Source organism: Girardinichthys multiradiatus, chromosome 18 (genome assembly GCF_021462225.1).
Source record: "Girardinichthys multiradiatus isolate DD_20200921_A chromosome 18, DD_fGirMul_XY1, whole genome shotgun sequence".
NCBI classification, from domain to species: Eukaryota; Metazoa; Chordata; class Actinopteri; order Cyprinodontiformes; family Goodeidae; genus Girardinichthys; species Girardinichthys multiradiatus.
The window spans coordinates 46,169,326-46,184,389 of NC_061810.1; the positions used below are offsets into that span (position 1 = coordinate 46,169,326).

Here is a 15,064-nt window from a genome sequence, read left to right on the forward strand (position 1 = left end):
ACCTGAAATGGTTTTCCAACAGTCTTGAAGGAGTTCCCAGAGATGCTTGGCACTTGTTGGCCCTTTTGCCTTCACTCTGCGGTCCAGCTCACCCAAAACCATCTCGATTGGGTTCAGGTCCAGTGACTGTGGAGGCTAGGTCATCTGGCGCACAGCACCCCATCACTCTCCTTCTTGGTCAAATAACCTTTACACAGCCTGGGGGTGTGTTTGGGGTCATTGTCCTGTTGAAATGTAGCTTGTGTTTGATGCCTCAGCAGTCATGACTTTATGGGATTCTTCCAAAATAAAATTGATTCTATTAAAAATAAAATCTTTGACATACTCCCGAAGATGATTACTTCATCCTCAGCAAGTGAGACAACATTAGAAATAACTGTAGAACCTGATCTGTGTTTGGACTGTTTTGATCCTGTGGAGCTTCCTGAGTTATCAGAAATATTAGCTTCATCTAAACCTTCAACTTGTATGTTAGACCCAATCAACAACCAAATTATTTAAGGAAGTGTTCCCTCTGATTACCAGCCCCATTTTAGATATGATTAATCTATCTTTAGTAAATGGATATGTACCACAGGCTTTTAAGTTAGCTGTAATTAAACCTTTACTTAAGAAACCTTCGCTTGATCGAGATGACTTGAAAAATTACAGACCTATATCCAATCTTCCGTTCTTATCTAAAATTCTTGAGAAAATAGTTGCTAATCAAATGTGTGAGCATTTACACGGCAATGACCTGTTTGAAGAGTTTCAGTCAGGTTTCAGAGCTCATCATAGCACTGAAACAGCTCTGCTGAAAGTCACTAATGATATTCTTATGGCCTCAGATAATGGACTTGTGTCTGTTCTGGTTCTGTTAGATCTCAGTGCTGCATTTGATCCAGTCGATCATAATATTCTCTTAGAAAGGCTGGAATATGCTGTAGGGATCAGGGGAACAGCGCTAGGTTGGTTTAAATCTTATCTGTCTGACAGATTCCAGTTTGTTCATGTAAATGATAAATCATCTTTAAACTCCAGGGTTAATTGTGGAGTACCACAGGGTTCAGTACTTGGGCCAGTTCTCTTTACTATATACTGTATATGCTTCCAATGGGTAAAATTATGAGGCAGCATAGGATACATTTTCACTGTTATGATGATGATACTCAGCTTTACTTATCCATGAATCCTGATGAGCCCAACCAGCTAGATAGACTACAAGCATGTCTTGAAGACATAAAAACTTGGATGACTTAAAATTTTCTGCTTCTAAATTCAGACCAGACAGAAGTTGTCGTCTTTGCACCGGAGTCTTTAAAAAAGAAACTGCTTAGTCAATCACTTAACCTAGATGCCATTAAATTGACCTCCGATAATAAAGTAAAAAACCTTGCTGTTATTTTTGACCATAACATGTCATTTAAATCCCTTATTAAACAGGTTTCTAGGGTTTCCTTCTTTCACCTCTGGAACATTGCCAAAATTAGAAATATCCTGTCCAGGAGTGATGCTGAAAAACTAGTCCATGCATTTGTTACTTCAAGGCTGGACTATTGTAACTCTTTACTATCAGGATGTCCACAAAATGCATTTAAAAGCCTTCAGCTGACTCAAAATGCTGCAGCAAGAGTTCTGATGAAAATTAAAAAGAGAGATCATATTTCTCCTATTTTAGCTTCTCTTCATTGGCTCCCTGTTAAATCCAGAATAGAATTTAAAATTATCCTCCTCACATATAAAGCCCTTAATGATCTAGCTCCATCATACATCTGAGATCTGATTGGTCCATATGTTCCTAACAGAGCACTTTGTTCTCAGACTGCAGGTTTACTGGTGGTTCCTAGAGTCTCTAGAAGTAGAATGGGAGGCAGATCCTTTAGTTATCAGGCTCCTCTCCTGTGGAACCAGCTCCCAGTTTTAGTCCATGAGGCAGACACCCTGTCTACTTTTAAGGCTAGGCTTAAAACTTTCCTTTTTGATAAAGCTTAGTTAGAGTGGCTTAGGTTATCCTGAACTATCTTCCTTATTTTTTTACCTCCATCTTCTTCCCTCCCTGTTGGATGGAGTAAGGGGGAGTCAGGTGTAGCCTAAACCAGCTCAGTTATGGTTGAGGTGCAAACACACCCTCCATTTCTGCTACTTGTATGACACCTTCTCTTTTCCAATGGTTATAATAAGTCTGACAGAGAGAGGTATCCCAATCCTTGTGGTTTTTAGTATAACAATGACCATCAGTGGGCTCTAGATGGACAAACTGTCTACTTTTTAGGCTAGGCTTAAAACTTTCCTTTTTGATAAAGCTTATAGTTAGAGTGGCTTAGGTTATCCTGAGTTATCTCTGTAGTTATGCTGCTATAGGCTTAGGCTGCTGGAGGACATAATGACCACTTTCATCCTCTTCGCTACATTCTCAAACTATTCTCCAATTTTGCATTATTTGCTGTTATTTCAGCTTTTAACTTTGTTCTCTCTTTTCTCTTCCTAGAAGCTACACCTGGCCTGGTTGTCTACCTGTGACACCTTTCTGGAGAGGGGCATCGTCCAAACTTCTGCTGGCAACAACTTAATGCTCACCCTCTACCGATGATCTACATAGCCCTGTCATTCAGTGTTTAACCCTTTCTCTCTCCTAGACATGGCAACTGACTGAGCTTTTACTGTGACTAACTCTATGTGCTCTCTTTCAGACTCTAACCTTGAAAACTGGCTCAGAGTTTATCTGTTCTTTCTTTCTAGGTGAAACGACTAAAGGAGCAACATCCATTAACATTTACTTTTCCTTCCCATAGAAAGGACTCCTGGATCAGTGCTTCTTTGTTCTCTTTGTGTCTCTGCTCTGTTCTCTCAAACCCCCAGTCAGTCGTGGAAGATGGCTGCTCACACAGAGCCTGGTTCCGCTGGAGGTTTCTTCCTGTTAAAAGGGAGTTTTTCCTCTCCACTGTCGCTACATGCATGCTCAGTATGAGGGATTGCTGCAAAGTCAACGCCAGTGACTGTCCACTGTCTCTACATGCTCATCCAGGAGGAGTGAATGCTGCAAGTCACTGACTGGATGCAATCTGTTGGGTTTCCTTAGATAGAAAAACTTTTTATCCAATTTGAATAAATAACTGAATCTGACTGAACTGTTCAACGGTTACGATTAATTGGAATGTATGAACCTGACTTTTGTGAAGTGCCTTGAGACGACATGTGTTGTGAGTTGGCGCTATATAAATATACTGAATTGAAATTGAAAAATAAATGATGGCCCAACTAAAGCCAAACCTGATGGAATAGCATGCCGCTGCAAGATGCTGTGGTAGCCATGCTGGTTCAGCATGCCTTCAAATTTGAATAAATCCCCAACAGTGTCACCAGCAAAGCACCCCCCACATCATCACACCTCCTCCCCCATGCATCACGGTGGCAACCAGGCATGTAGAGTCCATCCGTTCACCTCTTCTGCGCCGCACAAAGACACGGTGGTTGGAACCAGAGATCTCAAACATGAACTCTCGTGGCCACTCGTTTTTCTTTACTTAGCTGCTTTTTTCTTGCCATAATACAAATTCTAACAGTCTATTCAGTAGGACTATCAGCTGTGTACTGTATCCACCTTCTGCACAACATAACTGACGGTCCCAGCCCCATTTATAAGGCTTGACATCCCACTTATTAAACCTGACAGGGCACACCTGTGAAGTGAAAACCATTTCAGGTGACTACCTCTTGAAGCTCATCAACAGAATACCAAGAGTGTGTGGAGCAGTAATCAAAGCAAAAGGTGGCTACTTTGAAGAACCTAGAATATAAGACATATTTTCAGTTGTTTCACACTTTTTTGTTCAGTATATAATTCCACATGTGTTAATTCATAGTTTTGATGCCTTCAGTGTGAAGCTACAATATTCATTGTCATGACAAAAAAGACAACTCTTTGAACGAGAAGGTGTGTCAAAACTTTTGGTCTGTACTGTATGTTTCTTTTATAAACAATTCAATTCATTTTAGGGTTAAAAGATAAAACGGAGCTGGCCATTCCTGGCCAAAATGGTAAGAACTCTGTCTGCCCACTGCCAAGCAACACATGAGGTGATGAGGTTATTTAAAAGTATCTGCACCACAAAAAGTATTTTATTAATTGCCTTTATGTTGTTTGGTTTTGTACTTAGCTGAACATTTTCACACTTTATCTGTGATCAATGGTCTGGCTACTTGTAGTAAAATGTTTAGGAGCTTTTATTAGGTTGCTTTAGCTCAAAGCCTGCAAACAATAACCTTGGAACTTGCATCCAAGCCAATAAAAAATACATACTGTAGTTAATGGAGGGGAAAGCAGCAGCTAACAGGCGTTGCTGGTGAGAACAGCTGGCTGCAGAGAGACAGTAAGATGTTAGAAGCTAGGTAAGTTTCCTCTATATCAGCTTAAACAGACCCCTCGGAGTTCCTGCTTGGGTCTCATCAGGTACAAGGGCTTGGACCCTTTTGGATGGAAAGATGGATGAGCAACTCCATCTGACCATCTGGTAGCTCTCAAATTCCAATGTCTTGTACTATAATCTCACACTGAAAATAAATCCAACCAGTTCATTTTGTGAGGACAAATTCCAAATAATAAGTGATTGCTTGTGCCACCTTTCACTGTAAACACTTTATTTCTTAAAGTTGATCAGAGTATGTAGAAAAATTTGATTTGTAATCCACGACTTTCTGTTTCTCAGGGGAGCCATGTAAAAAATAGAACACCTGTGTGGTTATGTAACATATAATTAGACATATGGACATTTAGTATCAAATTTAATAATTTCTTAATTAAAATGGAAGAATAGGTCTTCCCAGACCTTTCATAAATAAAAAAGGTTTTCCCTCTTTAAAACTCAGACATTTAGTTGAAAGTGATCCTGTTTAATGTAGAGAAAAGAGAAAATCATGTCAGTCAGTCAGTCAGTCATTTTCTACCGCTTATTCCATAGTGGGTCGCGGGGGAGCTGGTGCCTATCTCCAGCAGTCTATGGGCGAGAGGCAGGGTACACCCTGGACAGATTGCCAGTCCATCGCAGGGCAACACACAAACAACCATGCATACACTCATTCATACACCTAAGGTCAATTTAGAGTGACCAATTAACCTGTACTTGTATAGTGCTTTATCTAGACCGAGGACCCCAAAGAGCTTTACACTTAAATCAGTCATCCAGTCATTCATACACACATTCACACACTGACAGTGGTGAGCTACATTGTAGTCACAGCTGCCCTGGGGCAGTCTGCTATACAATCTGGCCCACCACCATCAGCAGGAAGGCGGGTGAAGTGTTTTGACAAAGGACATAACTGTCCTTGGGAAAGACAACTCCAAACATGCAAAGGTTTAGCCATTCAAACAAGTTTGACCCAAGATCAGGCCGCAAGATGCTAAAAGAAGTCTCTGAAAGCTCTAAAATGTCATCACAGGACCTACAGAAGGCTCTTGCTACTGTTGACATAAAAGTGCACACCTGTAAAATCAGAGAAAGATTGATCTCCTGGTTATGACCTTGTTTCTATCCTATGGATTTTGTTGTTCTGCCTCGCCCCTGTCAGACAGTACATTTATGTCTGCTTTCTGGACAAGGACCACAGACACAGATTTCAACTTTTGTCCTGATCAACGCACTACATACCTCTGTTTCTGACCTCTGCCTTCTTTCCTAGCATCTTTTCATCCATACGACACATTGACATTAGACAAGTGCCACAAAGAAACCTTCCTGGAAAGAAGGACTCTAGAGTTCATTCGTTAGTGACTGGTTCCAGATTAGTGACTGTTTCCAGCAGTTCCAGATTTTTAAAACATGTGCTGTGCTTGGTTAAGTTATTGGGTCCTCTGTACTAGACTTTATAATGAATGTAAAAATGATGTGACACAGACCAGTTTCTTAAAGTCATTCTTTAAAATGGGAATTATAAGAAGCATTCAGGAAAGGCAGATGTTTAGTCTTCATATGTCAAGAAAAGGCAACAAGAAAACAGCTACTTGCCTTAGCTTGTCCATATGTACAGTCGGAGTAGTAATAAAACATGAATAAAACTGGAATTGTCAGGCTGAACAAAGGCTCAAATACTATAACTTTGCTATGATCGTTTTAGCAGAAAACACTTGAAACAGATGAATATGTAGAAAGGCCCATTATACCTATGGTCAATTTTTGTGGGGGATCTATGATGCTGTGGGCCTGTTTCTCTTCATGGAATTACTTTCACCCTGAATAATTGAATACAAATTAAAAGTTGGATCTTTCAGCACATTTTAGTGTGAAATTATGGTGTTGCATTGAAGGAGTTATTTATTTTAAGGCTTTTTAGACATATTTGCCCACAATTGTAGATGGTGGTGCATGTGCATTGCAGTGAATGAAAGTTACTAAGTCTGACCTTGTTACATTTGTAAAATGTGACTTGAAAGTGCCAGCAGGATAATTTATTCAGAACATTAACACATTCAGGTGCAGACAGATTAATGGAAAGCAAAGCATGTGGGATAGAGACTTAAATCATTAAGCTGTTCCCTGTAGAGGAAACCGACATGCACACATAGGCTGTTGATTACAGTTAAACAGCATCACTGCAAGTTTCAAAGGTTAGGATGCACCCTGCTGAAACACAGCTAACCCAAAAAGGACATACCACATCACTTTATTTCTAAAGCACTTAAAAAAACAACATAACAGCTGACCAAAGTGCTGTAAAAAATGTGTGAGAGAACAGGAATAAAACAGCTTTAAATTAATACATAGGAGCTGCAGAACGTTTTAAATAATAACAAATAACAAATGTCCAGTCCTGACAGGGACATAAAACAACAAACACAGAAAGCTTCCCTACAAGTTTGCAATAATTAATTTTATAAACACGATTCACACACACACTGCAGGACAAAGTCAAATTTGCTTTCATAGTTCCCTGTGGTGCTTTTTTAAGCTCAGCAGACTCCAAACAACACCAAAGGGAGTCTACAGCTCCACCTTTGATCTATAAATTAACTCATCAGCCATTTCCCTCTGGAGTCAAGCACACCCTCTTCTTCCCTCTGCACAAACACACACACACACACACACACACACACTTAAACATCACCCCAAAACAAAAACACATTACCCATTTCATCTGTCTTTATCCTTGCTCTTATCTTTGTCTTTCTCACACACGCTCTTGATCACAAAGTCATTTCCCATCCTGTGTTTTTGTTCCCTCACACACACACACACACACACACACACAAACACACACACACACACACACACACACACACACTCTTGTTTTGCTAAATGTAGTGAGGACCATCTGTTGACTCCCATTGACTTCCATTGATTTTCAGTCATTTTCAACCCTTTCTATGCCCTAACCCTGACGATAACCCGAACCTAACCATTACCAGTGCATGCCTAACCCTAACCTTAACCTAAAGTCAATTCACACCTTAGTACTAAACCTAACCGTTAGCAAAACAGGTCGTGAGGACCAGCAAAATGTCCTCACTTTGTTACAAAATGTCCTCACTTTGTTACAAACTGTCCTCAATTTGATGGTGAAATTGGGAAAATGGTTCTCACTGTGATGCCAAGACAGGAACACACACACACACACACACACACACACACACTCTCTTGTTTTGCTATATGTAGTGAGGACCATCTGTTGACTCCCATTGACTTCCATTGATTTTCAGTCATTTTCAACCCTTTCTATGCCCTAACCCTGACAATAACCCGAACCTAACCATTACCAGTGCATGCCTAACCCTAACCTTAACCTAAAGTCAATTCACACCTTAGTACTAAATCTAACCGTTAGCAAAACAGGTCGTGAGGACCAGCAAAATGTCCTCACTTTGGTACAAACTGTCCTCAATTTGATGGTGAAATCGGGAAAATGGTTCTCACTGTTATGCCAAGACAGGAACACACACACACACACACACACACACACAATGCATACACATACACACACAGCCATGCAAAGGAGGCCAAAATAATAGGTGGCTTGTTGAGGCAGTGAGAGTGGTGAGTATTATATGTTTGTCTGCCTTGCCCTCTGAGCCGCTGCAGTCTTTCTGTGACAGATGGCTGACTTTCAGGCATCCGGCAGCACCGAATGAGGCAGAGCAGGTGGAGATGAGGCTAAGCTGGCTCGCTCTTTTTCAACATCCTTTCTGTGTTTCTTTGTAACCACAATGTTAAAATACATCTAAAATCTACAACTGGACAACTAACGAGTCAGAGTGTCTTGTAACCCTAGAGAAAGTGGTCTTTCTCCGAACTTTCTGGTGGGTCTTTCCAGGGTTTTTTGAAAATAGACAGGTAGTGGACTAAAAATGAGTGAAATGCAGGACCACTTTTAAAAATTACAGCTGTTCAGAAAGAAAATATAAAGAAGTCTGAAGTGATACAAGACCTTTGCCCTGCACTGTATTTCAATAGTGGCTGTTGTGTTCACATGACTGGACTGTCTTAACTTTGAGTGCCCAGAATTTCTTAATTTTGGGTGATCTGCAATCAGCCAATACTTACATGTGAAACCGATCTTTTTCACCAATCTTATCCATTTGCTCAAAGGTCTGAAAATCACCCACTGTCCCCTTTTGAGGGCTGACTGACAGATCTGCCCACCAGGTCACGTCTGCACACGCAGTTAAAACAAGTTTATATCGTTTTCTTTTCCTACTTCTTTCTTGGTCATCCCATCACAATGCTACGGCCACAGTTATCACATCTGTACTTGGATGTTTCTTCATAATCTGCAGAACTCCCTATACATTTGAGAGGTTTCTACACCTCCACCATCAGTTTTAGCCTTACTGTTGGGAAGGGAACACAACAGGATTTCAATCAACTTATGAGCAACACAAAAACACATAGCTAAAGGGTTTTCGGTACAAATACAGGGCACCACCGGGCGTGCAATTATTTTAAAAGATTTTTACACTTGCGCTGTGGTCTATTAGGATAGGATGCCCCTTGTCCAATCAGTCCAGTTGTGAAACTTCCTCATTACTAAATATTCTATAATCAACTGTTAGTGGTAATATAACAAAGTGGAAGCAATTGGGATTGACTGTAACTCAAGTGATCGACAGCTTGAAATCACAGTGCCTCATCAGGCAGATGCTTAGGCGCTTAGTGTAAAGAGGTTGTCAACATCCTGCAGAGTAAATAGCTACAGACCTTCAAACTTTATATGGCCTTCAGATAAGCTCCAGAACAGTGCATATAGAACTTAAAAATTGGCTTTCCACAGTGGGGTATCTTTGTTCAAGCCTTCAATTGCAAGTCAAGGTTTGGCAGGTCCCCTTAAAATGGCACTTGCCTGACTCCACTGTATCAAGGTGTTGGGCACAACCAGTGAAAGGAACACTTAATACTACAGCTTACGAAGACTATATGGACAGATGCATGAGTCCAACTTCTTTATTCTTAGCAGAATACAGTCTGAAATAGTTCAAAAAACCTCAGCAGGGGTGAGCAACACACACATAAGTAAAGATTTTGCAAGGGCACAGTGAAATCTTGAGGGTGCGAATATATGAGTCTGAGTGTGTTTGCAAGAATTAGACTGTCAACACTGATAGAAGTGCTATTGTCCTTGAGAACAGAGGTGAAAGTTTTATCAATCGGCCGCACAGTCCTATCAGCACACAGCTGGTAGGGGAGTGCTGGGGAAGAGCGTCGTGTTTATATAACATCCAGGAGATATTTTGTCGATAGCCAGTTTGCAGAAGTTGCCAAGGCCACGTTGGGGCGCCAGACTTTGAAAAACAATAAATGTTGTGGTTCAGGCAGTTGTGAATTTCCAACCACCTTAAGAGTTTTACTAGTATGTCTCAATTGTGAATCCAAATAGCCAAATTTCTGGTACTTTCCACAGATCTCGAGCGTACAACTTCTCCAAGATTATATCCTTTAACCTCTGAGTCCAACCGCTGCCTGGCTGCGATTCTGTTCAAGAATCATGTCCAGCTTGCAATTCTGCTCTCTTAACATTTCAGTCGATAAGCCAAGTAACCACCAACTCCAAAAAGCAGAAATCCTGTTATCAAAAGTGCAAATATGTACAGATCTTCTACGTCCTCGACTGACATCGTAGTCAGGCACACAACCTTCCCCTGCTGCCAAGAATCCATTGTGTATCCAGAGAAGAACGTCCTGTCTGGACAAGAGGGTTCTCCTTTACCCTGTCTTCCCGTCGAACATTTTTTATCAGTTACATTGAGAGACCAGCTGACCAAATCCATAATTTACAAGTTTGGAGGATATGCAAAGCGAGGCTCTGAGAAAAACATAGACAAATAGCAGAAGCAGGGATCAGCAGGGAGGGAGGGAGAGAAAACGCGTGTGTCTTCCACTGAGAGCAAGAATTAAAGGGGTCTCCTTACCCCAAACTTTGTTGAAACAGTTTGGCATTAGCCCCTTCCTGTTCCAACATGACTTTTTACTAGTGCACAAAGCAAGTTCCATAAGGACATGTATCAGCTAGTTTAGTTTGGAATAGTGTGAGTCCTGACCTCAGCCTGATGAAACACCTTTGGGATGAGTTGAGATTGCCAGGCAGGGTCTCCTAACCAACATCAGTATCTGACCTTGCAAGCGTACTTCCGGGAGAATGGTAAATAATTTCCATAAACACCCTCCTAAATCTTGTGGAAAGCCAGAGCTGTAGCTGTTATGCATGCACAAGCTGTCTGCTGACATCACACTAAACCCTATGGATTAAGAATGGGATGCAACTCAAGTTTGTACCACCATCCAAGTGAAACGGTTTTTTTTTACGGGATCTTTTTGGTTAAATTAAGTTATTCTTATTCTGGTTTGGTTTGCTTTCTGTTGTGGAATAAACAGTTTTTAAACACGAACTGCAAAAACTGACACCATTCTGGATCATTGAAAACTTAAAGGTGAGAGGTTACGTTGCTGAAGAAGACCTGGTGTTTCCAAGAGAGTCCAGCAAGCTTCAATATGGTGCTACAGAACCCTATTGCCACCAGTGCAGCTTTCTGAACATTGGCAGCATCTGGGTGTGAGTGTACACCCTATTGAGTGGTCAGGAATGTAGATCAAAGATCAGAAGATTGAAATGTTGGACCTGTGGTCAGGAAATCCCCGGATATTAAATCTACTTGGAACCTGTGGTTATTTCTCAAAAAAGCAGGTGGAGAAACACGAGCCAAGAAAATGTGATCAACTCCAAACTGCAAGAAGACAAGAATGGGTCAGCAATCATCAGCAACACCAGTCTCCATACAGGATTTGGACCAGACGTTGATATCAGAACAAGAACAAGGAAATGTTGACTAAAGGGTTTTAAAGCTTTAGAAATCTTTCTGATTATTCTTTAATATAAAACATAGAGAACATTTCTGTTCTGCTAAAACCTCTGCATCCCAGGAGGAACCAGGCCAAGCCTTTGAGAAAAGCATGAAGAGGAGGTCCACATGCTTGTGCTACAGAAGCATTGTTGTTTTTAACCTCTTTGTGGGATTTGTTGGAAATATATTAATTTCATAATTCTATCCTTATCATTTTCTGCCTTGACAGCTTCATGTCTCTCCTTCAAAGTTGTCTCTGTTCTGGAAGATCGCTGCTTCCATTTCTTCCGGAGATGTGTAGCCTGCGCTCAATCTCCTCTAGTCTGTCTGACCTCATTTATCTCAGGGCCTCTCCGATCCCCCCCACCCAGCCACCCTCTGCTTTTTTCTCTGATAGCCTGGTTTGTTCTTGCAGCTCTTCCATTATTTCATGCTTCCTCCTCTCTATTTCTCTTTTTCCCTGACCTTTCCTCTTAATTTGCCTTTTGTCAGCTCTCTTCACTCTATGGCCTTTTCTTTCTTTCAGTTCCATGCCATTTATCTGTCTTCTCTCCAACACCTCTCTGTCCTTCTTGTGCCTTTGTTCTCCTATTTACTTTGAGTGGTTTCATGTCTGTCCCTTCATCTCAGAAAGCCCTGCTTTGCAGCCAAGCCCAATAAATAAGACAGGGACATCCTATTGAGTGCTCTGTCTCTATCTGCCTGTCTATTGGAGAAAGACACTGACACCATCAGTCACCACAGTGAAAGCTCCTCTTCAAACACAAAGTTACAGCATTTTCTAAAGAGTCTCATCATGCCATCAAACCTAGAAAGGGTGATCCATTAGTGACATGAAATTAGACTATTATCTCATTCATAGTAAATAAAAATGCAAAAATTATTTTATTCTGTCGAGGACACTTTGGGCCTTTTCTTGGTGAAAAAGGAGAAGTTAAAATTAATTCACCTTTCATTGCTGTAGCGTGATCTCACGTTCAAAACATTTGAAAATTCAGCCTTTAATTTGAAGTATCTGGGGTAAATATTGATGCAACACTGCTGCTGTTAATCTTTTCTACTACCCATTTTGCCAGCAGGACAGCAATTTGTTTTCTCTTCAAAGTTTTAAAGCGTGAACCTGCTGAAAGAAACAATTACAACCACGTTTCTGTTTAGAGAGCCAAGAGTAGAGTTGCACAATATATGATAAATATAAATTCACCCATCCATGGTGACACACAGGACAAACAACCATGAACAGCCAGGCTTTTGGACTGTAGGAGGAAGCAGGAAGACCCAGAGAGAACCCACGCAAGCACGGGGAGAACATGCAAACTCCATGAAGAAAGACCGCAGGCCAGGAGTTGAAACCAGAACCTTCTTGCTACAAGGCAAGTGCTACCAACCGCGCCACCGTGCAGCCCATATATATATTCATATTCAATAAATTGGAATATGCATTCTATTGAGGCTCATTTCTTTGAGCAGGTATTAAGCATAGATAGATAGATTCTTCTTTATTATAATTCTACATACATACATACAGAACAGAACACAATTTCAGTGCGTCTGGCTTCACGAATTTATTTAAAAAGTACCTAAATAATTGCTAAACAATTTGTAATATGAAAAACAGAGTTGTGCAATTTAAGATATATGTGCAGGATATTTGTGCAAAACATGCATATAAGCAGTTTTAGGAATGTAAACAGATATACACATATTTAAATAATGTCATATCCACGGTGGTTGTGTGCAGGCTGGGTGCAGTCTGTGTTTTTTTGTGCTGTGTTTCTCTCCTTCCACTCAGGGTGTGACTGGCAGGTGCTCCTGCGCAGCTGTTGCTCATCAGGGAGCAATCAACCTGGGCTTAAGAGGAGTGGAGAACCAGAGGGAGGGTCAGCTTGTTGTCTCAGTTCAGTGGTAAACAGGTAGACCTCTGCTGCTCTGCAGTTATCTCACCGATCTCTGACGTATTGTGTTTTCTCTTCTGCCTCTTAGGAAGATGGTTTCTGTTGGAGATTTTGTGGTTTTTTCGTGCCTTTGGTTAATTCTTGTCATGTTCTGAGGATCAAGGTAATTGAAGCCTCGATTGTCTCAGCTGTGAACCTCCATTCTGCCTCCTTCCCGGACCCAGGTTTTCTAGAGCTGTATTCACCTGCTTCTGAGAATCATTCACCTGCCTGTCCACCCTCCCATGGAAATACCCCTTTATGGAAAAGGATCAAGAAACAAACACTGAGCCTGAAAAGCCTGGAAACACTTTCCCCTTCAACTGCACCCATCTGCTAACCTCAACCATCGTGGAACAGAATTATTCCTCCCTGGGTTTTTCTGAGAGTCCTGCCTTCGCAAGTCCAAAACCAAAAGAAACTGTTTTATATTTTGCCATCTGATGCAGGACCTCTCTAAGCCTCTCTTTTTCCCCTCAGTGAGACCCCAATCCTGTCGTTGATCCAGTCCTGGTTCCAGATCACATTTGCTCATGTAAAACCAAATAAAGTGTTACAACGTTGCCTTGGTTCACTTGTGGTTGTCATTCAGAGTCTGGTAAAAACCCATTATGACAAATAAATACAGTATATGTAGGTGGACAGTCCTTTCATCAAGTGTCTGAATACAAAATGTTACTCTGATCTAATATTCTAATCTTAAATGTTCAGTTTTTATTAGCTGTAAAGCAGAAAATTATAAGAAACTACAGAAATAAAAGCTTGAAAACATCTTTCAGGGTATTCCACCTGTTGGATGGAGCTTCACTGATTTAGATGCTCCAGTCGGGCAGAATGGCATGTTCTCTTTTCCATTTTGAACAGTAGCTAAGAGAAATAGTGCTCATTTTTCCTGGTGGCATTTCCCATCATACCACAGGGAAACATGAAGAATGGATTAGAAATTCTTCAATAAACATTTTTAGACTCTAATCAGTATAATTAATAAAACTTTAAAATACATTAATACTGTAACATAACCAGGTAATGAACAAAATTAAAAAATGTGCTTAAAAATACCTGCTTAAGTTATATTTTTGCTATGGTTGCAAGAACATTGATTCATTTTTCTCTGCAGCAAGCAAATATTCCCAAAATAAAAGTTGATTATGATGTCATGGGCAACAATATATATTTTTTAATTTTTTATTTAGAGATAAAAAAAAGTGACTGGATACTACTAATTTTCAAATGTTAATGTTGCCAAAACATTTGAACAAATCATGTCAGCTCATGTTTAAATTCAGAGTCACTGTTGGATAATTAATAAAAGGAGAAACAATGAAAAGCTGGTTTTATTTATTAAACTCATAACAATGCCAGCCTCCATAAGTAAACACTGTAAAATCTGAAGGTATAAATCAATGATTCTTACTGACCGTCATCGCTGCTGTCGTCCACCAGAATGATCTCTTTGAGCAAGTGAGCCGGCGTGTGATTGACTGCCGAGTGGACAGAGCGCAGGATCACTGACAGCGCCTCGTTGACGAAGATGAAGATGAGGGAAATTTGGGGGAGATCTCTGGGATAGCTGACTTTTCTACATCTGCAGAAAGAAAAGCAAACAGGCAATATTTAAAACAAATCATACATTCTGCACATGCTCGTACTTCACTGCTGCTTAATAACACCAAGCTTCCTCTGTCTTGACAAGCAAAGCCAAACATGCAGCTTTCTCTGCAGGCCTAATCACATGGGTTATTTTGCCGTATTCACAGTGTGTGTCTGCAGCTGACAGGAGGCCTATTTTCACCTCTGCTCAAACAGCTCTAATGAAGAGAAAGGA

General features: G+C 40.7%; 1 protein-coding gene across 1 annotated transcript in view; it reads right to left on the reverse strand.

The window, feature by feature from the left end:
* Positions 1–15,064, reverse strand: part of galnt17 (polypeptide N-acetylgalactosaminyltransferase 17) — a 54,321-nt gene that overhangs the window by 22,529 nt on the left and 16,728 nt on the right. Inside the window, exon 3 of the mRNA XM_047391645.1 lies at positions 14,658–14,824. Coding sequence (XP_047247601.1) covers positions 14,658–14,824 — 167 coding nt within the window. The remainder of the gene's footprint in view (positions 1–14,657; positions 14,825–15,064) is intronic.